General features: G+C 34.4%; 1 protein-coding gene across 4 annotated transcripts in view; it reads left to right on the forward strand.

Annotated features, from left to right (window-relative positions):
* The window catches only part of Snx7 (sorting nexin 7), a 112,466-nt gene that overhangs the window by 26,368 nt on the left and 59,779 nt on the right, over window positions 1-26,319 (forward strand). For 2 of the 4 annotated variants that reach the window (XM_004869101.3, XM_021247843.2), the window contains 6 exons: window positions 3,006-3,188; window positions 8,750-8,860; window positions 9,270-9,434; window positions 11,979-12,177; window positions 16,727-16,926; window positions 19,751-19,837. In XM_004869101.3, coding sequence (XP_004869158.1) covers window positions 3,006-3,188; window positions 8,750-8,860; window positions 9,270-9,434; window positions 11,979-12,177; window positions 16,727-16,926; window positions 19,751-19,837 — 945 coding nt within the window. Of the gene's footprint in view, window positions 1-358; window positions 433-3,005; window positions 3,189-8,749; window positions 8,861-9,269; window positions 9,435-11,978; window positions 12,178-16,726; window positions 16,927-19,750; window positions 19,838-26,319 lie in introns of all 4 variants that reach the window. The other 2 variants (XM_087213172.1, XM_021247844.2) reach the window with 2 other exon arrangements.

Here is a 26,319-nt window from a genome sequence, read left to right on the forward strand (position 1 = left end):
ACTAGAATAATCCTTGTGTATCAAATTAGAATTGGAGATATTTGTGAACTCAACATCTCATACCTTTTTCTGACTATTCATAGAGCCAGATCTAAATGCAATGTGTATATGTGGAGTATGTGTCGGTCTGTGTGTATGATACATGTATTTCCTAGCACTCATATTTTGGTTTGTAAATACTGGTCTCCTTTAAAAGGAACCAGAGCTCTTTGGAGAAAGCCTGAATGGATGAAGACAGTGGGTTTCAAATTTTCCTGCAAATGTTCTTGGGACCAAGTGAAGGAAGAGGGTTGGATGTAGAACTTTTGCTTATTATCTGTACATTCATCCGCCTCTCCTCTTCACTTGATGCCCTCAGGTTTAGCAACCCTTCATAAAGCACACTTCCAATATTCTGCAGAATTGGGTTAGGAATGTCACCTGATTGCATGGGTAAGTGAGTGAATCTGAAGTTACTTTTTGTTTGATTACATTTTAAACTAATTATCTAGTTTTAGTTCTATCACCACCTCTGTACCCACAGATTACTGGTACTTCCAGTTCCTGAGCTTTCCAGGATACGATATCATTAATACCCTTGCATCTTTCTAGTTAACCATTCTTTTCAGGGTTACTTTTCATCTTTCTGTGCACTGTTTCAGTTAGCACTTGGTCAGATTTCTGATTTCTAAAAAGTGGTTGATATATCTCACTTGCTACTGTTCTTTCTTTTTATCTTCTTTTATAGTTTGTGCTCCTATACAGAATACCTGCGAATGAGTAATTTAGAAGTAAAAATTTATTTCTCACAGTTCCTGAGGCTGAAAAGTCCAAGATCAAGGTGCTGACAGGTTCCGTGTCTACTGAGGGACACTCTGTGCTTCCAAGATGATGGCCTTGTTGCTGTGTCCTCACATGGCACAAGGCGGATGGGCAAAAACAAGCAGCCACCTATTCCCTGCAGCCCTTTTATAAGTTCACCAGTGCCCCTACAACGGCTTCACCATGATTACTTAATCATCTCCTAAGAGCCCTGCCTCTTAATACCATTGCATTCAGGATTCAGTTTCAACATGGATTTTGGAGGGAATACATACCTTCAAACCATGAGGATCCTTGAGGATTTATGCTTTTTGTTCGTTTCTTTCTTATTATATTTTTTTCATGAGATTTTATGAGGAAGCAAACATAAAAACAGTTTAACATACCATATTTTTTATATATTTTCTAACAATTTTGATAAAGTGTAGCTCATGTGCCACACAGATCACTTATTTAATATATATAATTAAATCATTTTTGGCATATTCACCAGGTTATATATCCATCAACAGGATATTTTAAGATAGTTTTCTGACTTTATGACGAAAGGTTGTAACCTTTAGTTATCAACCCTTTCACCCCTCACTCTTTCAGCACTAACAAAACACAGATCTGCTCTTAGTCTCCATGTATGTCCCATTCTGGATATTTCATAGGAATGTAATCATTTGTTGGACATTGGGCAGTATCTACTTTATTAGCAATAATGCTACATTGAACATTCCTGCATTAGTTTCTGAGTGGACATGTGTTTTCATTTCTTTTGCAAATATTGCTTGGAGTGGATTTGCAGGGCCTTTTTGGCAACTCTGTGGAATGTTTTTTGTTTGGTTGGTTTTTAAGAAATGGGTTCAGTGTGTGGCCCAGTCTGGCCTCAAACTGTGTCCTGCCTCAGCTACCCAAGTGCTGGGACTACAGGCATGTGCTAACACACCTCGCTTCAGTTTGAGCAATAACTGAGCTGTTTGTGAAATAGCTATGCCATTTTACATTCCCACTAGCAGTGTATGAGACTTCCAGCTACTTCAAATTGTCTCACATACTTACTGTATTAGTCAACTTTCTGTTGCTGAGACAAAATACCTGACATTCACAATTTAAGGGAAGAGGTATTCATTTTGGCTTGTGATTTCAGCCCATGTTGGCTGGTTCCAAGACAGAAATATCTTGGTAGAAGAACATGGTGGAAGAAAGCTGTTCAACTCATGGCATCTGGGAAGCAGCAAGGGAAAAGCCTGAGAGAAGAAAGGGCTGGAGACGAGGTCACCCTCCCATGACCAGCCCAGACACCCCCAGAAATGCACTTTACCGATCACCATGGTATTTCTCAAGCCAACCAATTTGACAATCAAGATTAACTCTCACATTTATTATCTGATTTTTTTAATTCTAGCTAGCTTAGTGGGAAGGAAGTATTATATCATGGTTTTGATTTGTATTTCCCTGAGAAATAATGATGTTAAGCAACTTTTCATATAATCTTTTATTTTTTTTGTTTTCGTGCATATTAATTATGCAGAATAATTTTTCATTTTGGCATATTCATGCTTGCTTATAACATATTTGATCATATTTCCAACCCCCATTATTTATTTTCTTACTTTTTCCAATAGTCTCCCTTTTACTTTCATGTTCTCTCTTTTTCTCTCTCCTTGATTCCACAGATGAGTGAAAACATATTTGTCTTTCTGTGGTCACTTCCCATGATGATCTGTAATACCATTCATTTTCTTGCAAATGACAGGATTTCATTCTTCTTTATGCCTGAATAATACTCCCTTGTGTACATGTACCACATTTCCTTTATCCATCAGTTGACAGACATTTAGGCTATTTTCATAGCTTAGCTACTATGAAGTGTGGCACAATAAACTTGCACATGCAGGTATCCTGACTTTAATTATTCTGGGTATATACTAAAGAAAGTTATAGTTGGACCGATTGTTAGCTCTATTGTTTGGCTTTTTGAGTAACCTTCATACTGATTTTCACAGTGGCTGTACTAGTGAACATTTCCACCAACAGTGTATAATCCCCTCCCATCCTTTCCTTGCCAGCATTCATTTTAACATGCCGTACTTAACCAGAAGTCCAGTAGTCCTTTTTACTCTTGAAATATTTCATTAATATGGTATAATCTAAGAAATTGAATTTTTAACTACTTTTTTGTTTTGATGTTAAAATTTAAATGTTTTATTCTGTAGGATGCCTCATTGATGGACATTAACTCCTTCAGCCCTATGATGCCAACATCCCCTTTATCAATGATAAACCAAATCAAGTTTGAAGATGAGTCAGATTTAAAGGATCTCTTCATTACAGTCGATGAACCTGAAAGCTATGTTACTACAATTGAAACTTTTATTACTTATAGAATTATTACAAAGGTAAACACTGAATAAGCATATTCTTTAATATCACTGCTCTCCTTGGACTTTTAGAAATGCTTCTTATTCATCATAACTCTTAATTTACCAGGATCTTAGCTGAATTGAGGTTTTTAAAAACTGTTTTGGGTAATGCATCATATCTGCCTTTCTCTTGTTCTGTATAAATTATGTGACATTTGAATTGACTTGAGAAATGTTCATTTCATTGTATTTGTTAGTATAAGAACATTTAGGATTTTACTGTAATTATAAAGAAATCCCTTTAGAAAAGAGTCTTAGGTTGTTAGTGAAGAAAGTAAATGGTTAAAAATATGGGATAATATTTTATATTTTTGTTTCTTATGAAGATTTTAAAATATAATACTGCTTGTTTTCTAAACAGGAGTAAGTAGTCATTTTGTCTTATATATGAAGTAAAATTACTTGTCTGGATAATTCAAGGGCAGAAGTAGACCTAGAATTCAAGTCTCCTTAATCCTCTTCAAAAATACTTTACCTTAGACAAAATAAATTAACCAATTAGTATAATTTATGTTTCACCAGGCCCTTTACTTAGTGGCAGTATATAAAAAAATTCTATTTATAAGTTAAAAAACTTGTTACAGTCTTCCCCTATACCCATGGTTTATAGATATGAAAGGACATCTGTCTCTTTTGAAGCTGATGCTAGGTTGGTTTGTTTGTTTACCCTGAACATTGACCCTAGGAGCCCAGGTTTGGTGGGAAGCATTTTCACCCCAGCTACATCTTCAGCACCACCTTTTTCTTTTTTCAGCTATAAAGCTTCTGAACTGTGTTCCTGTAATCACATCTTCCACCGCGGCCTCCACACTGCTGCAGTTATGTTTCTTGAAAATGTATATATCTGATCTCCTCACTTAGTTTGTTAAAATTCTTTTTTAGCCCTTCATTTCCTACAATATAAAAATGCAAACCTCTTATATGACATGTGAAGAACTTCTCAGAAGACTTGTCTTTGACTCCCCACATTCAGAATCCCAGCTCTCTGTTAGAGATGTTCTGGTCTTAGAATATTCTAAGGTACTTCTTGCTTTCAAGACTTTGTGCTTTCTCTTCTGTCTGATGTGTCCAACAAGGACAGAAGAACTGCTGTGTATTTTTCCAGATGCAACACAAAATGCCAAATGGCTGTGAAGGCTCCTCTTCCTCAATGCCTCACGGGGGAATGCTCTTTCATACCTTCCTAGCTGGACTTAAGGAAAGCAAGACACTGGAATCAGTATAGCGAAGATTAAAAACGTGTTTAATCCTTCCAAGCCTCAGTTTTTTTTGGAATCTATAAAATGAGGTGATAATAGACCCTAGACCTGCAGTGTTGTTGTCAGAATTGATTTAGGATAAGTACTCAATGTAAAACACTTAGCAAAGTGCATAACACATGATAAATATTCAGCAATTACCATCTATCTGTCTTTGAGTAGATAACTATGTGTTTATTTGTATTTGTTCTCAGTGAGTCCTCAGCTTCTCAAGGAAGGTGACTAAATCTAAAATTATTCATTCCAAATACAATTCTCAGGGTATAGTAAGTAAGCAATTTAATTGTTCGGTAAATGAATTAATGAGGACTTTATAGTATCTTAGCTATATCAAGAGGTGGTAGAAAAAAAAACAATATAGAGTTGAATCTTGATTTCTTACCTTATTTGCTATGTGTCTTGGGCATGTTAATTAACTCCTCTTCATTAGTTTCCTCATCTGTAAATAGGGTATCGGTACTAAACTCATAGGGTCATAATGAACATTGAAGATGTTAATACAAGCATACTGCTAAGAATAGAGGCAGATTTCTTCTGTCCCTACTGTTGTAATAACAAACATGCATTGTCATTGTCCTTCTAAGCAGAAAATTTGTGAAGCTGAATTATTTTCTCATCATTTTTAACTCTCAGAAAGATATTTTTTTATAAGCCACAACAATAGATTTTATTCTGACTAATAAAACATATGAGTTTTCCATATTTACATAATATTTTGAATTGACTTCTGTTATAGTCATAGTAATAAAAATATTAGAATATAGAAACCAGCTAATATTGATTGTGCCTACTTTGCATTAGATAATGTTCTAACCATTTTATGCATATTAATTTATTTAAGCTCATAATTATTCTAGACTTTAGATACTATAATTTGTCCTTAATTTACTAATGAGAACAACACAACTTAGTAACAACCAAAGATTACATAGCATAATTTGCTGAGCTGGATTTAAAAACAGTTTACTTTCATACTTTATTTTTTTCTATTATGTTTTTATGGGTCAGTGTATGAATATGGCAAACTATTTTTAATTTTACCTATTATACACTGTGTTCCTTTGTTTTACCCCCTATTACTTTTACTAACGTCCTTACTATATAGAATGTATCTATGTAAGCTGAAATATATTTTACAGGTACAAATACATAAGCATCTAGAATACATTGTTATTAAATAATATTTTGTTATTTACTTCTCTTCTCTTTTTATAATCTAAAGTTTTATTCCACTTTTCCCTCATTTGTTGAATGGATGTTATATTTATTTATTTACTTATGTCAAAATTCTAAAATATCCTTTTTTTAGCTATATAGTTAAATAAGATTTTTTTTGTTTTGTTTTTCTTAGTATATGTGTGCAAGACATAATAATTACATTTATCTAGGGAAATTGGTACATACACTTAGTGCATCTTGATCAATTTTACTTTGCCTCCCCCATCCTCTCCTGTTCCTCATCCTATCCTTTCTTCTCCCTCCTCTTCCAGTGATTTATGTTCATTTATTCATTTAATAATTTATTCTATAAGGCTTTATTGCGTGCCCATTGGTTCTCAGTACTGGCTTGTGTATTAAGATGACACTTCGTCAGGACAGACCTGAGAGAGGACCCTTCTTCCTTCATGGATCTATCAATCAGGGTGATGGGCAGGGTGACCATATTAAAAATTAGATAGTTATTTAATTTATAGCTGTAAATGCTGTGCAGGAAAATACAAGATATTGTGAGTACTCCATGTAATGGACATTCAGAAATGGCTTCAATTGAGAAAATTTTAGTTTTATAAATATTTATATTCATGGACACTGAGGCTTATAAGGATGAATGCATATATACATATTAACATACATTAACAATCTCCTGTACAGCAATACTTTAGAATGATTTGATTATAAATAATGGTGAGCACTAGGACACTCAATTTCACGGCATCTGTTCTTCTTATGGGAAATTGCATCTTATTCTCCCGGTTAGATATCTAAAGTGACTGAGTACTTTAAAGAAGCAGTACGTATTTTCTCTTTTGAAGGTCTAGAGATTCCTTTCCCTTACTACCTGTAGAAGTAAGAACTAAGAGATTTAACAGTGGACTTTTCTCCCACATCCTCATCATGAAGACAAACCTATAAATGCCTAGCAGTGTGCAGGTAGGGGTTAAGTAATGTTCTTGATGGGGTGAATTGAATTGATTTATTTTCTCTCCAAAACAATTTTCTAAATCTTTGGAATTTAGAATAATTGTTTGCAGTTGACTAAAGGTCAGTGTTTATTGAATTTTGTAGGTTACATGGGGTTTATTGGAATCAAACTTCAAGTTTCTGAGGTTTTATGGTCATACATAAACAATTAACCATCATTTACAATATTGCTTCCATGGAAAACTATATTCTAGGTTAGCATTATTTCTACTCCAAATGAACTTTATAGAACACATGTTCTTTCTAAGTTGGAAAGCTATCTTCAAAGCCAGTTATTTCTATAGTTTGGAAACTTTTGTCTATCTTCTAATAACCAAATCTGGTTACTTTAAGAGAGATAATGATTCTCTGCTATAGAGAAATTACTCATGATTTAAACCCAGTTGATTTTGGTTATTTCCTGTCACAGTCCCTTTAGGTATTGAATAAAGTCTCAGGAAGTAACAGCATATTTTTTCTTGGTACTTGTACTTACCTTCTTTTTTCTTCTGCAATTGCAGTATGTTAGAGAATTCTTTTAAATCAATGACAGAGTGATGAGAACAGAATCAAGCAATTAATTGACTTGATTGTATATCTTCTTCTTTCTGACATTTATATCAGAATGTTTTATGTTTACTAAAGAGTTGGAAATACTTGAGGACATATACTGCTCAATCTTACTTTAATTGCCCATTTTTTAGTGCATTTATTGTTAGTTATGCCAATTTATTTTCTTGGAAATTGGTAGTGTACCTGTACATATGTGCCTGGCACAGAGAGGTGCTCTGTAAGTATTTCTTAAACAGTGACTCTAAACCATGTTTTGTATGCATATGTATGTATACATGCATGTGTGTATTTGCATATATATATACACATACACATACCAATTAGTATGACTATATTGGTAAAGTGTGTTTCAACTAAATTGAATTTTCCTATTTTTACTATTTCCATATCTTACCCCCTTTTGGAAATAGTTTTTTGTAGTATTTCCTGAACATTTACCATAAAGGGAATATTTTACTAAGCTATAATGTATAATATTTTAAATATTCATTTAAAAAGATTAGGCTTTGGAGATACAGGTTTCACAATTTCATAACAAGAGTGCATCTCATGCCTTGAACTGCTTAATTTTACAATTGGCTTATCTGTGTGAGAGATTGATATTTTTGGTGAGAGTGCGATATATTTGCAGTATTTTTTTCCATCTTTAGTCTTTCAGGAAAATTTAAACCTAAATATTACTGCATGTAATTTCTAACGTGTAAAAACTCAGTTAAGATGTAGGAAAAATAATCCGTTTTCTAATGAGAGGTCAGTATATGTTGCATAAGCAATACATTTGTTTTTGGTCAGGATTGTGGTAGTACATGTAAGCTTGATATTATACCCATGTTCTTGTCATATGTGATGGCATAGATTTTTGACTGGCTAAGAACAGATATCTTAATGTATTCACTTTATTTTCAGGAGTTTGGGCACATAACTCAAAACTTGAGAAATGACAGAATGATTTTCTTTTCATATCAAATATCCATTAATTACATTTTTTAAAATACAGTGGTAAAATCACTCTGAAAAATGTTAGAATTTTTATATACTAAGAACAAATTATAGCAAAGCAATTCATTTGAGCAAATTTCAAGAAAACATTTTTCTCAGCCACATCCAGATTATTTTCCAAATTGTAAAAATAGGACTTTCCTCAAATTCTGAATTCCAATCATCTTGTGAAAAGAAATACATTTGAAGCCTGATTCAGAAGGCACTTTTTTCTTAAGTGAGAAAATGATGCCAAAGATAATAGTTAAAATCTTTTGGAAGGCAGATGGTTGTTTTAAGACAGATTTTTCAGTTTGGACTTTAAATTTAAGCATAATGTTTGCTTTCTTTTTGGAAATACCAGAAAGTTTGCTTTATTTCATCTGCTACATGAATAGATGACTAAAAAAATACAGGCTGACAAACACTGAATAATTACAATTTGTTAATGTTTCTTAGAGACTCATTTATTTCAGAAGGTCTAGAATAACGGGCAAATGTCTTCTGTCTTATATTGCTTGTGCTGTTATTTTCTCCTTTCTTCAGACATCTCGTGGGGAATTTGACTCTAGTGAATTTGAAGTTAGGAGACGTTATCAAGATTTCCTTTGGTTGAAGGGAAAACTTGAAGAAGCACACCCAACTCTCATCATTCCCGTAAGTCTGCAAGTTCGTTCGTTCTTTCTTTCTTTCTTTCTTTCTTTCTTTCTTTCTTTCTTTCTTTCTTTCTTTCTTTTCTTTTCTTTTCTTTTCTTTTGTGAGTCTTTTGGAATGCCTTAAATCTAACATGAGACTTAAATTCAGTGTAATCCATTTATCTTAGAAACATTTATCTTAGGCACATTTATTTCTAAACTTTTCAATCTAACTATATAGATTTTTTTAATAAAACTATTGTAAAATGGACTTTTTCACATAAATTGTGAATTTTTATGAGTTGTTATTACAAGAAATAATGTGATGTTCAACTAGTCTTGCAAAACGAAAAAGTGTAGAATTCCCTGTTAACCTGTGAGACATAATACTCAGATAGCTTTTGTTTTTGTTTTTATGTTTCTGGTCTCAGCCATTACCAGAAAAGTTTATAGTGAAAGGAATGGTGGAGCGCTTTAACGATGACTTCATTGAGACCCGCAAGAAGGCATTACATAAATTTTTGAATAGAATTGCTGATCATCCAACTTTAACATTTAATGAAGACTTCAAGGTTTTTCTCACTGCACAAGCTTGGGTAAATAATTTTGATTCATACTCATACAATCCTGTAGTGTTTATGTTTCATGGATCATATCCTTCCTTTTGTTTACCGTTACAAATCAGGCAGTAGTGTCCTTGAATTGAGATGGCGGTTTTAAAAAGCACTAGGGCCTCACATTTCAGCAATAACTCTGTGTCCAGTCTACACATAAACATTACCAAGATCTTATGTCTTCCTCAGGTTTAACTGATCTTATTTTTTTGGTTGATTTTTTAAAATATCAGAGTGCTCCTTATATATATAGGCCATACTGAACATATATAAATTACTTCATTGATACTATTTTGAGTAATAATGCATGAGGACTTTCAAGTTAAGACCTAAGTCATTATTAAATGGATGGATGGAGCCAGAGAGAGACAGAGAGAGAGATAAAAACAATCTCGTTCCTTTTCCTTTAATTATCTATGTGGTGAGTATCCTAATTTCTAATACAGAAACCACCTTACATATTTTACTTCTTTTTGTATTTTCTTCTATGAAGCTGTAACCTCGGCAAGGAAGATGATATATAAGAAAAAGGTCAATATTAAACAATTACTGACTAATGTCGAGTTTTATGTCTCTCTCTTGTTGCCAAAGTGGTGGAAGCTAAAAAATGCTTCATCTCAATCTTGACAAATAGTCTTCCTCTCTGGAAGCCCTTGTGACTTAGGTGAAATAAGTTTGTGGCCTGACTCCAGAACTTTCAAAGCTGTTAGAAACCTTCCCTACAGTCAGCAGTTGCAGTAGCAGTGTGCCCGTTGTGATTTGTGCTGTCTCTGATAATGTTTTCTCTATCAAGTGAGGCTGTGGCACTCCTAGATGGATGTGTTGCCCAGTCAACGATGCCATTTGTTACTATTTATAGTAACATACTGACTTGGAGACAAACAAGATATAGATTGATATCTGTAAGACTTTAAATATATCTGTAAGATACTTAAGTACGTATATGTTTCTTTAAGATTTTTCAGGAATGAAAAAGCCTGAAAATGTTATTCAATATTTGGGTAGGTAATACATAATGTTTGAATCTGTGAATTAGGTGATTAGTATTATTGTTTACAGACATTTCTATTGTGTTACTCTTCACCTTTATTTTGACCCTGTTACCGGGTTTTGAGGTGCTGGGTTCTCCTTCTGGAGGTTATTTATAGGTTCTCTTTGTCAAAACAAGCACCAATGGTAGCAAAGTTTTGTGTTTATTAAAGATAGGAAAGGAAACAGGCTCTTCAGAGTGAATTTGGGTGACATAAAAATAGTAAAGGAAGTACAACATATAAGAAAGAATGGGGTGTTATGTGAGAACACAGTGGCAGAGACCTCAGTGTGGACTGTCCTTTTTGTATCACCCACTCCTCAGGCTGACATCAGGTCTCAGCCATCCTGTGGAAAGCCTGCTCTCAAATTCTTGTGAGAAGTCCATGTGCAGGGCTTTGGGAACTGCCCTGCACACATGCCCTGGAATTTTGTAATTAACAGATCATGCCTGCTTTCCACCCAGCTTTGCCACACCCTACTCTCCTGTCTCAATCCCAAACCTGTTTTCCACAAATGCTACAACCATCCACCTGGTGAATGATCCTTTGTCCTCTTTTTTGTTCTTTTTAAAACATGCCATATTTCTGAAGGGATACTTTTATATGTAGTGCATCCTTTTATAGCATGTCTTCTGTTTTACAAGCCTGTAACTGTGCTTCCTGGGTGAACTCTGAAATAACTAGTTGCATATCTTATTAAAAATCTTTCTCTGCTGACAGCCAGCCAGTGGAGGTGGTGTCACAATTTACTCACTTCAGTGGAAGAGCTGTGGTCAGGTAGTATTTGCAAACTATCCTAATGATGTTAAGGAGGCAAAGTAGGTTCAAGATTAACTAACAGTGAGGTATCTGTGGTCCAATTGCCAGGATTCTGATTCAGCTCCACCTCTTACTTAACTGATTTTAGATCTTCAACAAGTTTCTTAACTTTGCTGTGTCTCTATTTTCTTCTGTGAAATGAGGATAATAGTAGAACCTAACTCATAAGTTTATTGTGAGTTATGTATATAAAAATGCAATTAGTGCCTAAATGTATTAAGTTCTCAATAAATTCTGGTTATTGCTATAGCTAAACAATTATTGAGGTTTTCCATTTTGTGGGAAGTAATGCAGGCCCTGACAAACTTCTCAATCATTTTCCCTAAATTCCTGTTAGAAAATACAGATGACCTATCATATTCTCCTTTCTTCTCTAGTATCTCCTTGAGCACTGTTCCCTCTGTACATTGTGTTCTTTCAAGGGCTTCTACTCTAAGGAAAGACTAGCTACCTGTTTCACATGAGTACTCTGAAAAGGAATATTACCCTCAGGACTGAGACTTGGGGGAGAAACTGTACCATAACAAAACTCAGCTGCTTCAAACTAACATTGAAAAAAGTAGATATGAAGAGTTTTATTATCTTTATCTTACTTTGCTAGTTAGGTCTCCTTTTTTATTGAGCCTTGGAATCTTATCACTTGATTCACCACAGACGTTTCATTTTTCCTTCCTAGGAGCTCTCTTCTCACAAGAAGCAAGGACCTGGGTTGCTGAGCAGGATGGGGCAAACAGTCAGAGCTGTTGCGTCCTCCTTCAGAGGGGTCAAAAACCGCCCAGAGGAGTTCATGGAAATGAATAACTTTATTGAAATATTTAGCCAGAAGATTAATTTAATAGATAAAATATCTCAGAGGATTTACAAGGAAGAAAGAGGTAGGTAGAATCGCTGATGTGTGATTTCGAAGCTGTTTAATTTCTTTTGAATCTTCACATTTAATACTGCAATATGGCTACATCTGTTAGAATTTTACCTTCAAGGCACAATTTATGCCCAACTATGAAGTGAAAATTTCTCATTCCTAAATGATTTTGAAGGTAGTCACTGCCAGTCTCCATCTGCTTCTATCAATTAGTATCTATTTCAGTTCCCATTTATAGATATTAGCGATAAACTAAGTCTTGAGTTTAGGATTTTGTTTTGTTTTGCTTTGTTTGAGAAAAGGTCTCCACATGCAGCTCAGACTAGCCTCCAACTCACAGGAAACCTCCTGCCTCAACCCCCTGAGTGCTGGGATTACAGGTGTGTGCCACTACACCTGGCTCCCGAGTTTCAGATTTTGAATGTGGTTATATGAAATCAGTATCAACTGTTCAATATGGACCATCGGTTAAAGTAAAAGAAGGAATATTCCAAGAAATAGGCTATCTTTTCTAGTAATTTATTTTGATAGTGATGGTGTAGGAAATGATACTAATGATTAGGCTTGTTCAAAAATGGCAGAAAGAATTATATATTGGAAAATGTCTTTTTCACATTTTCTATAGTATTCCTTTTGTTACTTTCTGCCTTTTCATAAAAATATTAGTAAATTAGACTATTTCTTGATGATTCTTCTTTTTTGATTTTTTCATTCTAATTTTCTAATTGCACTTACATTAAAAATAAATGGTTAAATCAGCAAACATATTTCCTAATATATGTTAGTGTTAGAAATGAGGAAATGCTTACAGATAAACAGGAATGTCTGTGTTCATCATTAAATTGTAAGGTTCATTAGAATAACCAGGGAAAAGATTTATTGCATTTCTAGTATATAGTTTCTAGGTAGTGCCTAACGTAATGAATGCTCAGTTAAAATTTTTTCAGTGGTTGAAAGCATAAATGAATGACATAGCATTTGAAATAATGGTAAGAAAACTTGCTTTATCAAGAAGTGATCAATTATTAAAGGAGCTGCAGAAAAGAAATTGTGGCTGAATGTATTTTGCCCTTTCTCTTCCTTATTTTTCCTACACTGACACTTGATGAGATCATTGTGGTGACTAAATGCAGTTTAATAATCCAGAAGATCATCAATACCTATTTCAGGACCTTTATTCTAAAAAGATGGGAAACACAGAAGAAATGGACAGATTCCTAGACACATGAATTACCAAAGCTGAATCAAGAAGATATAAAAATTCTAAATAACCCAATATTAGAGGATGAAATTGAAGAAGTAATTTAAAAAATCTACCAACCAAGAAAATCCCAGGTCCTAACTGATTCACTGCTGAATTCTGTGAGAAATTTAGAGGCAATATGATGCCACTACTCCTCAAACATTTTAATGAAATTGAATGAGAAGCAGTACTCCCAGAGCTATTCTTGGAAGCAAGCATTACACTGACAAAGGATCCAACCTAAAAGGAGAATTACAGGTTAATCTCCTTAATGAACATAGATTCAAAAATCCTCAGTGAGAGATTGGCAAACAGAATGCAACAAGTCATCAAGAAGATTATACACTAAAATAATTAAGTAGGATTCATTCCAGAGATGCAAAGATGGTTCAGCATATACAAATCAATAAATGTAATACACCACATTAACAGAACCAAAGACCAAAATCTCATGATCATCTAAATAGATGCAGAAAAAGCATTTGACAAAGTCTAACACCCATTCATGATAAAATCCTACAGAAAATCAGAATATAAGGTCTCAGTCTGATAAAAGCCAACTTATGACAAACCAACATCATACTAAATTCTCAAAAACTGAAATCTTTCACTCTAAAATCAGGAAGAAGACAAGGATGCCCATTATCACTACTCCTATTCAATATAGTTCTGGAAACATTAGCCAGAGCAATTAGACAAGAGGAAGGAATAAAAGGAATAAGGATATGAAAGGAAGAAGTTAAACTGTCATTTGAAGATGACATGATAATCTACATAGAAGAGCCCAAAAACTCCACTGAAAGACTCCTACATTTAATAACTGAATTCAGTAGCATAGCTGTATACAAAGTCAGCACTCAAAAATCAATAGCATTTCTGTACACAAATAAACTCACTGAGAGAGAGATTAAGGAAACCATGCCTTTCACAATAGTGCCACGAAAAATGAAATACTTCGGAATCAGTCTCACAAAGGAAGTAAAGCACTTTTACATTGAAAACTATAATACTATGAAAAAGAGTGGAGAAGATATCAGACAATGAAAAAATATCCCTTGCTTGTGGGTAGGAAGAACCAACGTAGTAAAAATGGCCATACTCCCAAAACTGTCATACATATTTAATGCAATCCTGATCAAAATAACAATAGCGTACCTCACAGAAGTAGACAAAACAATCCTAAAATTCATTTGGAACCAGAACAGACCTAGAATAGCAAAAGCAATTGTGAACAACAAAGGCAGGCAAGCAGTATCACAATCCCCAACTTGAAACTATACTACAAAGCTATTGTGATAAAAACAGCCTGGTACTGGAAAACAAAACAAAACAAAAAAACCAGAACATGGATCAGTGGAACAGTATGGAAAATGCAAACAACGCCAGACACACTCAGCTACCTTACCTTTGATAAAGGGGCCAAACACCTTCACTGGAAGAAAGAGAGTCTCTTTAATAAATGGTGCTAGGAAAACTGGTTTTCCATGGCCAAAGATGAAACCTAGACCCATATCTCTCACCATGAAGTAAACTAAAATTAAAATAGATCAAAGATCTAAATATTAAAACAGAAACACTTCACTGCTGGAAGATAGATTAAACTCTTGAAGACATAGGTCTAGGCAAAGACTATGAACAAAACCCTAATTGCACAGGGAATATTACAAAGAATCAACAGCTGTGATCACATCATATAAAACTTTTACACAACAAAAGGAACCATCAACAGAGTGAAGAGACATCCCACAAAGTGGGAATAAATTTTTTATCAGCTATCCTTAGACTAAGGACTAATATCTAGAATATGTCGATAACTCAAAACCCCTCCATTTTGAAGACCCAATCCAAAAATGGGCATTTGAAATGAATAGTTTACAAATGAAGAAGTACAAACAAATAAATATGTGAAAAAATGTTCAAGGTCACTGGTCATTTGAGAAATGCACATTCAAACAACACTATGATTCCATCTCACTCCAGAAAAAATGGTCGTCATCAAGAAATCAATCAATAACAAATGGTGGCAAGGCTGTGGGCAAAAAGAAACCCTTCCCCACTGTTGGTGGAAGTGTAAATTGGTACAGCAACTATGGAAATTAGTATGGAGATTCCTCAAAAACTAAAGCTAGTGGTTCATTTGACCCAGATGTGCTTTTTGAAGGTATCTTTCTGAAAGAGTTAAAAAGCATCATACCCCAGCAATATATGCACACCCATGTTTATAGCAGCACAATTTGAAACAGTTAAATCTTGGAAACAGCCCAGGTGCTCATAAACAGATGAATAGATAAAGAAGATGGGGTTTTTATATATAGTGGAGTACCACTCTGCCTTAAAGAAGGATAAACTTGAATTATTTTTAGGTAAATGGATGCACCTCGAGACTATAATTTTAAATAAAATAAATCAGACACACATGTTTAAATATTGCATTGTCTCTATTGTATGAGAAAGTCAAAGGATAAATAAGGACCAAAATGGGTGATTGATATTGGGAAGTAGGAAGAAAATGTCCAAATGGGAAGGGGAACAAGGCAGGAAGGGGGAGAGGAAGAGAGGGAATAGGGATAAAAAAGAATTAAGATATAATATGTACAGGTACAGATTGTCTGTAATGAATGTGATCATTATGTATATCAAAACTGTACCAATAAAATTAATTTGAAAAATATATTTCATAGTGTGAATGTAAAAATGTAATATTAACCTTTAAAAATGAAATCCATAATTTTGAACACATAATCTGTCATGCATTAAGTAGCTCTGCTTATTCGTTCATTTTCTCATTAGTAGGAAAATACTTACTGAGTACAATACTTATCAGACCTTCAGATAAAAAATAATAAAACTCAGCCCCTGTTTTAGGAGGTGACAATACAAGCAGTTATAACAGAGTGGGATAATGCCTTAATAGAAGTATAAAACATGATAGGCATATTGAGGACAAAAGCAACTTAAGAGTCCTTTGGAACAGAATCAGAGGAGATATATTTGAACTGGGATTTAAAGAATTAAAAATAGTTTGTTGGGCTATAGAAATCATAAAAGGCAAGGTAAATGTTTCAGAGAAATCATGAGATATTCATGAACACATATTTTGGCTTAAGTCAAATATACTTGGCAGAGAATCTTCAGAGTTGAACCTGGAGAGGGAGGTAGGGATTGATTATAAAAAAATTTCAGTGTTTATATGACAGGAATGGAAAGAGGGAGAACAGTTAGGAGTCCTTTGCCATAGTGTAAGCTAGAGATCTGTTATATAAGGATTTTGGAAACATTTGTAAATTGATGAACTCATTAAATCATTAATTTTTTAAAGAATATTTTGAGGAAATGAAAGAATATGGGCCCATTCATGTTCTATGGTCTGCATCAGAAGAAGATCTGGTTGATACTCTGAAAGGCATTGCCAGCTGCATTGAGAAGTGCTGCAAGGCCACTGAAAAGCAGATGTCTGGACTGTCTGAGGCCTTGCTTCCTGCCGTGCATGAGTACGTGCTTTATAGTGAGATGTTAATGGTAAGAACATCTAATTTACAGTTATCCATGGTACCTTACTTGATTCAAGGCTTTATAATGTCAATTTTTAACTTCTGATTTTGTACCAAAGCTTTCCTGTCTTGGCAGGATGTTTTGCAAATAAGTGATCAATAAATATTTGTTCACTGTGTGTATGAGTAGGTGAATGGAAGAACATACTGATAAAAAGCAGGAATACTCAATAGCATCACCAACAATTTGTAAGATTAGCATAGAAGCATCACCAGTCAAGATTTACTTAGCAAATATGGTTTCTCCAACCTTTTAAAAATTTTACTTTAAACATTTTTAAATGCTTTGGCAATTTCTTTTCATGAGAGTTGCTTTCCAGAACACTTCTAGGTACATTTGATTTAGCAATAGATTTAATACCATTATGTGGAAAGTACTTGAGTAGGATCTTGATGCTTATTTTGCCTTCTGGTTGCTACAAAAAGAAATCCTTCAAGTTAAAATGGGTTTCTTTCACTATTTGAAAAGGCTTTTATTCCTGTTATTCAAAGTTTTGCAATTTACCTTCTCAGCTCAAGTTAAAGATTTCCAGATATTTGGGGTTTAGCAATGCTATCTGCAAAGCTAATTTTTTTCCTGTGGTGTTATCCTCTTCCCATAGTACTTTGTACAAACTGTCACCCTCTGGTTTCTGATGTTTTAGGGTGACAGTAGAAACAGAAGTCAACTTGCATAGCCTCTGCCATTTATAATTTGAGCCATGTCTTGCTTTTGGTGTTTTGCGCCCTTGATTTCTAGAGATTTTTAACTTTGTCTCAATATTGGTTAGGAAAAATACCTTAGCTTTTCAGCATAAGCTCTGTTAGTACTTTGTTTATCATGCTCAGGGTTCTTTTGAGAGTGTTATTAAATAGTGTATGCATAAGCGCAAGGACCCGAGTTCGATCCCTGGTACCAAAAAAAAAAAATAGTATATGCATATTGCAGACATCTGCATATATCTGACTTTATTGAAATCCTCCTATAAGCAAACTTTGCTTGCTTCCCCAAACCTCTTAAGTTTTAGTGGTTGAGGAGCCTCATGGTTCTCTCAATTAATCTCCTTGGCTACATCTCCTGATTTTACTTCATTATTGATCTCCCCTTGTGTGGCTCTTCAAAGAGATCTGGTTTGTATATTCTTTTTTCTTGATTAGGTAGTGTTTTTCTCTCTTATGTCAAGAATGGAAATTATGCAAGTGAAATCTTATGTTGTTAAAGGTGTACAAAAATTATAATAGCAACTACAAAGAATTATTGTATGGGCTTCAATTAATTAATTTTGTAGATTCCTATGACAATCAGTAATACATCACATTTCTGGTTTTGTTTTATATTGAGATGTTTTCTTCAATTTGAGCATAAATATGAATCAATCATAATTTCTTATCTTTTTTTTTTTTTTTTTTTTTTTTTGGTACTGGAGATCGAACTTGGGACCTTGCTTTTGCAAGGCAGGCACCGGAACCACTGAGCTAAATCCCCGGCCCATCAATCATAATTTCTTGATAAAAATGATTAAATTTTCTATGATTTTCACTAATTATGAAGCAACCTCTTACTTAGAATATCTTTATGCATATGAAGCTCAATACTTTACAGAAAAGGACCTTAAGTGTATGAGACTAAATTACATGATGAATCATTTGGAGTCGAGAGAGACAGGGGTTTCTTGACATTAATGACACATAACACAATGAAGTGAATGTAAAGAAATTTGTTATAATTAGTTGAATTTTGTATTGATTTATTTGAAACTAAGGAAAATGTTAACCTCTTGAATATTTTAAGCATAATTTGACTAGATGCAAAACTAGACTGGTGGTTCTCTGGACACTTTATCCTAATGTCTCTGATTCTCATTCAAATGCTGCAGATCCATCTTATGACATCCATGTAACTGATTTGTGTTTAGATTCTTCTGTTTGTAAAACACTCAGGTCTGTACCTCTCTCAGGCTCTTCTCTCTATGACCTGGACTCTCTCACTGACGGACTTGTTTGCGTACTCAGAGTCTATTTTATTATTTCCTTAATCTGTGTAGGCCATTTGTGTTACTAGAATTTTATTATTAATATTGTGAAGACTAGTGAAACATGACTGCAAATACCTCATGCATACAAAGTCTAAAAAAATGAATCACCAAGAGAAGGATAAAAGATTGGAAAAAGTTATTAAAGATACAGATTGATTCTGCAGCAATGTTGCTTCACAAGGATGTTTTAAGTTTAAAAATATTGAAATTGTGGTTAGTCAAAAAAACAAGGTCGAACTATGGAAAAATAGGACATGATTTCTCATCAAAATAAGCTTGGCTAATTGATGAATACTTATACATTTTGAGTGAAAATAAAATGTTTAAGATGTGAATGTACATGTCAGTTTCCTGATTACCACTGAAATTTCCTGTTTGATTAACTGTCCCTTTGGCATCAGATAAGAGGGCTTGTACTGATGGGATATTTCCAGGTAAATGGCCCTGTGACTCCGGGCCACACCAAGTACTACACCATGTGTTTTCAGGGCCCCCACTGACTTGTTTCTGTTGTTCTTTCCTTTTTGTGAAGACGTTCTTTCAAATATTGAACATACATACAGTACTTTAGTGAAATACGCATTGGGAAAACTAATAAAAGATTTACAAAAATTATCTTGAGTATTTGCTTACAATTGAGATTTTAAGATTAAGGAAACCAGCTTTGTATAGGGAATATATTCCTGATGATTGTTTATATTTAGAAATATATGTTTTTGCTATAGAAATATTAATTAAACTAAGTGCTATTTGTTTTATCCTTGTTTTAATATAAAGGGTGTTATGAAACGAAGAGACCAAATACAAGCAGAACTGGATTCCAAAGTTGAAGCTTTGACCTATAGAAAAGGAGATACTGATCTGGTAGGTTTTTAAGTTTTTAGATAGAATAATTTAGATGCAATTGTCTAAAATTTTTATTAATGACATAGTATTCATTATATGATTGTCTCTAAGCATTCAATAAATGTTACTAAGATCTCTTAAGCATTAAGCACCCTGTGCATCTGCAAGGTGATGGTCTTTCTTGCCAGCCTCAGACCAGGCTGTGTCTCGTAGAGCAAAAACAGAAGTGGGGAAAGATGACTGTTGCTTTAGTTAATGTCTACTGAGTGCTCTGTGAGGAGCTCTATGAATAATTTTTTAACTTTTCTTTTAAAGATTTAGATGGGCCTTGAATACAATTTGAATACATTTACTACATGTGAGTGAGGGAGTCTCTGAAAAGCCCCCATAAATCTGTAGTGTACTAGCTCCAGCCCTACCTGGCTGAGACTGTCATCCTTCTTCCCTATTTTAATATTCTCCTTACTTTTCATTATCTCATGACATGATACATAGTTTCCTAATTGATTTTCTTTATATAATTTTTCTCTTTCTCTGTTCTCCATAATCTAAACACCTTAGTTTGTTCACTGAAGAGTTCCCAGCCACTAGAGCAGTCCCTGGCACCTCATGATCACTCCATAAATACTTAAGGAAAGAACGAAAATCGCGATGACTACTCTGATCCATGTAAGGGGTCAGAGGCTTGAAGCAACAGGTGTCTGCAGACCTGACAGGGTAAAAGCTGAGACTCCACTAACAAGTGTTTATAGATTATACTCATGTTTCATGATTACACATATATTCCAAACTGAAATGCTATTCTCCTGGATGGAATTTGAGTGGGGAATAATGAGCTGCTATGGACAGAGTAGAAGACAGGAATCCAGAAGAGAAAATAATAGAAAATGTAGAATTGGAGGAAGAGCTAGCATTCCCCAAGTCAATAGGTATTTTTTCCTCAAGATGAAGCAAAGATAGGGAACCTAAGATTAAACCTTTTTTCATCAAAGATGAAAGTTATGTATTGTATGTTTTTTCCATCACCTAGAAAGAGCAAAACAGAGTAGGCACATGTATAGAAACTTTAATTGTACTTTTTGAACTTTTAACTTTTGTTTTTTGTTAGATGACACTAAAGATTCAAATTAATGGGTAGATATGATTGTGCTCTTGATTAAATACTAGATAAAGTGTATTATTTCAAAGTTTTTAAGAGAATAACATGACTTACAAACCAAGCATCTTCAGCTGGATGTAGTGGTGCATGCCTGTAATCCCAGCACTTGGAAGGCTGAGGAATGAGGATTGCCATGAGCTCAGGACCAGCCTGGGCTACATAGAGCATTCAAGGCCAGCCTGAACTACATAGTATGGCAAGACCCTGTCTCAGACAAACAAATAAACAAACAATCATACATCTTCAGAAGGGCCTGTATTCAGATTTTAGTTTTTAAAGAAGGAGAAATTAATTTTTTAATTGTAGTACATGTTTGAAGTACATAATGGTTATATTCATTATTGATACATGTACATAACATACTTTAAAGTGAAAGGAAAATTAGTTGGGGTTGCTACAACCACAGAAGCACAGAAAAAAATGGCATAGGTCCAAATACAGCTAGCATTTCCCAACTCAATTTATATACATTGATATACATATATTTATGTATATAAATAAATATATGGTATATGTATATATATTATATATATATTTATCATTAATTAAGTTTATTGGTAAAATTTAGACATACATAATGATCACATTTATCATATAGAATTTGTACCTGTACGTAGTATATCTTGATTCTTATTTTTATCCCATTCTCTTTCCCTCCCTTCTATGTAACTTCACCTTATTTACAAAAGCTTTATTTCCATTTTATCTTTCTTTTGTCTTTTTTTCTTTTCCCTTCCTTCCTTTCTCTTCCCCCCTCCCTTGTGCCCCTTCCCATTTGAACATTTTCTTCCTGTTTCACATTATCTGTTATATGGTTTGGTCCTTATTTACACTTTCAGCAGGAAAACAATGCAATATTCACAGATGTGTGTTCGCTTTATTTCACTTAAGAGTGTGGTCTCTAGGTGCTTCCATTTAGCTATAAATGTCTCAAGTTTAGCCTTCTTTATGGCTAAGTAGTACTCTGTTGTATAAATCCACATCTTCTACATGCATTCATCCATTGATGGGCATTTGGGTTGTTTCCAAGATTTAGTTGTTGCAAAATGTGCTGTTATGAATGTGGCTGTGGATATATCACTGTGGTATGATGCTTTTAATTCTTTTGGGAAGATACCGAGAAGGGGGATAGCTGGGTCAAATGGAACCTCTTGTCCAACTTTTTTGAATCTCCACACTTATTTCCACAGTGTTTGCACCAGTCTATACTCCCATGAACAGTGGAGAAGGGTTTCTTTTTCCCCACAGCCTTGCCAGGATTTGTTATTGGTTGATTTATTGATAACAACCATTCTTTCTAGAGTAAGATGGAATCTCAGTGTTATTTTCATTTGCATCTCTAGAATGACCCATGATGTTGAACATTTTTCCATGTATTTATTTGCTGTTTCTACTTCTTCATCTGAGAAGTGTATATTCTTCTGAGATGTCCATTTTTGGAGTGAGTCTTTAAATTTGGAAGTTTTGATTTTTTTTAGGTTCTTTATATATTGTACATATCAGCCTTTTGTCTGATGGCAAACGTTTTTTCCCACTCTGTTGGTTGTCTCTTTATTCTTTGGTGATTTCTTTTGTCATGAAAAAGCTTTTTAATAAAATGAGATCCCAGTTGTTGATTCTTTGTAATATTTCCTGTGTTGATCAGGGTTTTGTTCATGAAGTCTTTGCCTATACCTATGTCTTCAAGAGTTCTACCTATTTTCTCTTTCAGCAGATTGAGTGTTTCTGTTTTAATATTTGTATCTTTGATCCATTTTGATTTTAGTGATCCATTTTAGTGCAGGGTGAGAGACATGGGTCTAGTTTTAGTCTTTGGCATGTGGAAAGCCAGTTTTTCTATTACCATTTATTAAAGAGGCTATGTTTCTTCTAGTGAGGGTGTTTGGCCTTTGTTGAAGATGAGGTAGCTGAGTGTGTTTGGAGTTGTTTCTGCATCTTATATTCTTTTCCACTGATCCTTGTTCCATTTTTGCCAACACCATGCTGTTTTTATCACAGTAGCTCCGTGGTATAATTTCAAGTCAGGGATTGTGATGCCCTTGCTTTTCATTTGTTGCCTAGAATTGTTTTTGGCATTCTAGATCTCTTCTGGTTCCAAATGAATTTTAAGAATGTTTTCTGCAGTTCTGTGAGGTATGTTATTGTATTTTGATTGAGATTGGATCAAATCTGTATTACAATTTGGGGAGTGTGGCCATTTTTACTATGTTGGTTCTTCCTGCCCACGAGCGAGGATATCTTTCCTTTTTTCTGATATCCTGTTTGATCTCCTTTTTCAGAGTACTGTTGTTTTCAATGTAAAGGTCTTTTACTTCCTCTGTTAGATTAATTCCTAAGTATTTCTTTTTTTTTTCTGATGCTATTGTGAAAGTCATGGTTTCCTTAATTTCTCTTTAAGTAAGTTTGTTATTTGTGTACAGGAATGCTGTTGACTTTTGAGTGTTGACTTTCTATCCAGCTATGCAGGTGAACTAAGTTATTAAATCTAGAAGTCTTTTGGTGGAATTTTTGGGGTTTTCTATGCAGAGCATTTTGTTATCTGCAAATAATGGTAGTTTAATTTCTTCAATTGCCATCATTATTCTTTTTATTTCTTCCTCTAGCCTAGTTATTCTGGCTAATGTTTCCAGAACTATATTGAATAGGAGTGGTGATAGTGGGCATCCTTGTCTTGTTCCTGATACTAGGGTGAAAGATTTCAGTTTTTGACGATTTAATATGATGTTGGCTGTTGGTTTTTCATAGATGACTATTATCAGATAGAGATAAAGGCCATCCATTCCATTTTTCTGTGGAGTTTTTAATCATGAATTGGTGTTGGACTTTGTCAAATGCTTTTTCTGCATTCTGTTTCTATTGAGATGATCATATGAGTTTTGTCCTTGGCTCTGTCAATATGGTGTACAGCAGACCCTTAGGAATTCAGTTCATTCACGAGGGCTGGTTGTAACTCAAATTGGTTGTAAGTCAAGACTATTTTTCTCATAAGAAATAATGGAAATACCCATAATGCATTCCAAACCTTGCACAGCACTCCTTAACTAACCTTTTCATAATAAAATAGGGTTGTGTAATGTGCCTGATTTACCAGAGACACCAATAATTTTCCTAATGTATTCACCAAAAAGTTATAAAATGTAGGGCCAGGGATTTAGCTCAGTGGTTCCGGTGCCTGCCTTGCAAGCTCAAGGTCCCAAGTTTGATCCTTGGTACCAAAAAAAAAAAATTTGCTTAGTTTACTAGAAACAACAATTTCATACTGTACTCACCATTCAAGTTGAAATCTTTGGCTTGCAGGAAGGGAGGATGAAATTGAAGGTGGTTATTGTTTGGAATGGGAGTCCCCTTCCATAAGAATATGAGGAATCTGGCTCTTTGGTGTCCTTTCTCTTCTTGGAAGAGTCTAGCCCACTAGGACCTGCTTCTGGCTCACTATGTCTCAACCTTTTTAGAACTAAAAATCTGGTCTAAAGTTGTCTGTTTCTGTCTTTTCTTTAACACTGTTCTGTAGTATGACATGACATTGTCATTAAGCAAGTGAATGCAATGATTGGCTTTTTCCTCTGTCTGGGTGGGTCATCTCTACAGATGTTTGCAGCTTTGTCCAGTTTTTCAGGATTTCCTTTATTTCAAAAGAAGAACTTTGCTGCACTAATTATTGATTCTTCCCCTCCTCTTCAGTAAGCTCCTCAGCTACCATTTTCTGTTGCTCACCCAGAAGTGGCTAAAATGCCTCTGTAGACACTTCCTCTGGGTGTTCCTCCACCAGTTCCTCCACATCACCACTGTCCAGCTGCGAGTCTATGGACTCTGCTATAGTGACAGTGTCATAACCAGAGGGCTAATTGAGGGTTCAGGCTTCTCTACACAGCTTTCAGTGTCTCTCTCCTGTGTACTTTTAGGTCACACTTTCTTCCAGGTAGACCTCAGTGTGTTTAGAGAGACATTGTCCTGCCCAGGATTTCTCAGTTAACCCCACATAGGAAAGACTGGAATTCAGGTCATAACTCAAGATTTTGATTGTAAATTAAAACTAAAATTCGGGTCATAACCCAAGTTGTTTATATATGATGCCATTCGTAACTCGAATGTTCACTATATTACATTTATTGATTTGCATGTGTTGAACCATCCTTGCAACTCTGGGATGAATCCTACTTGGTTGTGGTGTGTAATCTTGATTATTTGCTTTATTCTTCTGGCCGGTAACTTATTCAGGATTTTTGTGTCTGTGTTCATTAGGGAGATTGATCTGTAGCTCTCTTATTTGGTTGGCTCCTTATCTGGTTTTGGTATCACGCCAGTATTACTTCCAGGAATGACTTTGGGAGTATTGCTTCCCTTTCAATTTTATTAAAGAGTTTGAGAAGTAGTGGGATTAGATCTCTAAATTTCTTGTAGAATTCAGTGGTGAATCCATCAGGACCTGGGCTTTTCTTTGTTGGTAGATTTTTAATTACTTCTTCAATTTTATTGACTGTTATTGGGTTATTTAGAATTTTTATATCATCTTGATTCAGCTTTGGTAGTTCATATGTGTCTAGGAATCTGTCCATTTATTCTGTGTTTTCTGTCATATTAGAATAAAGGTTCTCAGAATAGGTATTGATCATCTTCTGGATTTCCGCTGGATCTGTTGTGAATTCACCCTTTTCATTCCTAGTTGCATGGAGTTTAGTCTTTTCATTTTATCTTTTGATAAGTTTGGCTGAGGGTTTATCAATTTTATGTAATCTTTCAAAGAAGCAACTCTTTGATTTATTAATTCTTTGTACGGTTTTCTTAGTCTCAACTGCATTAATTTCTGCTTTAATGTTTATAATTTCTTCCCTTGTATGAGGTTTGGGCTCGATTTGTTCTTTTTCTAGAAGTTTGAAGTTCAATATTAGGTTGTTTATTTGAGCTCACTCTGTTTTCCTGATGGGAGAGTTCACCGCTAAAAATTTGCCTTGTAGAACTGCTTTCATTGCATCCCATAAGTTCTTGTACTGGCATTATCATTTAATTGTAAAAACTGTCTAATTTCTTCTTTAATTTTATTTGTGACCCATTGGTTGTTCAGGAAGGTATTATTTAATTTCCATGTGTTTATGAAGTTTTTGTGCTTTCTTTTGCCATTGATTTCCAATTTTATTACACTATGGTCTGATGATATGCATGGGATAATTTCAGTTCCTTTTCATTTACTTAAGCATGTTCTGTGAGCTAGTATGTGGCCTACTTTGGAAAACATCGCATGTGCAGCTAAGAAAAATGTGTATTCTGATGTTTTGGGGTAGAATACTCTATAGATATCTACTGAGGCCATTTGTTCACAGGTTTGGTTCAGTTCTGATATTTC

This window comes from Heterocephalus glaber, unplaced genomic scaffold (assembly GCF_053883595.1).
Source record: "Heterocephalus glaber isolate CG9 unplaced genomic scaffold, H.glaber_assembly_v1.0 deba00001442, whole genome shotgun sequence".
Lineage (NCBI taxonomy): Eukaryota > Metazoa > Chordata > Mammalia > Rodentia > Bathyergidae > Heterocephalus > Heterocephalus glaber.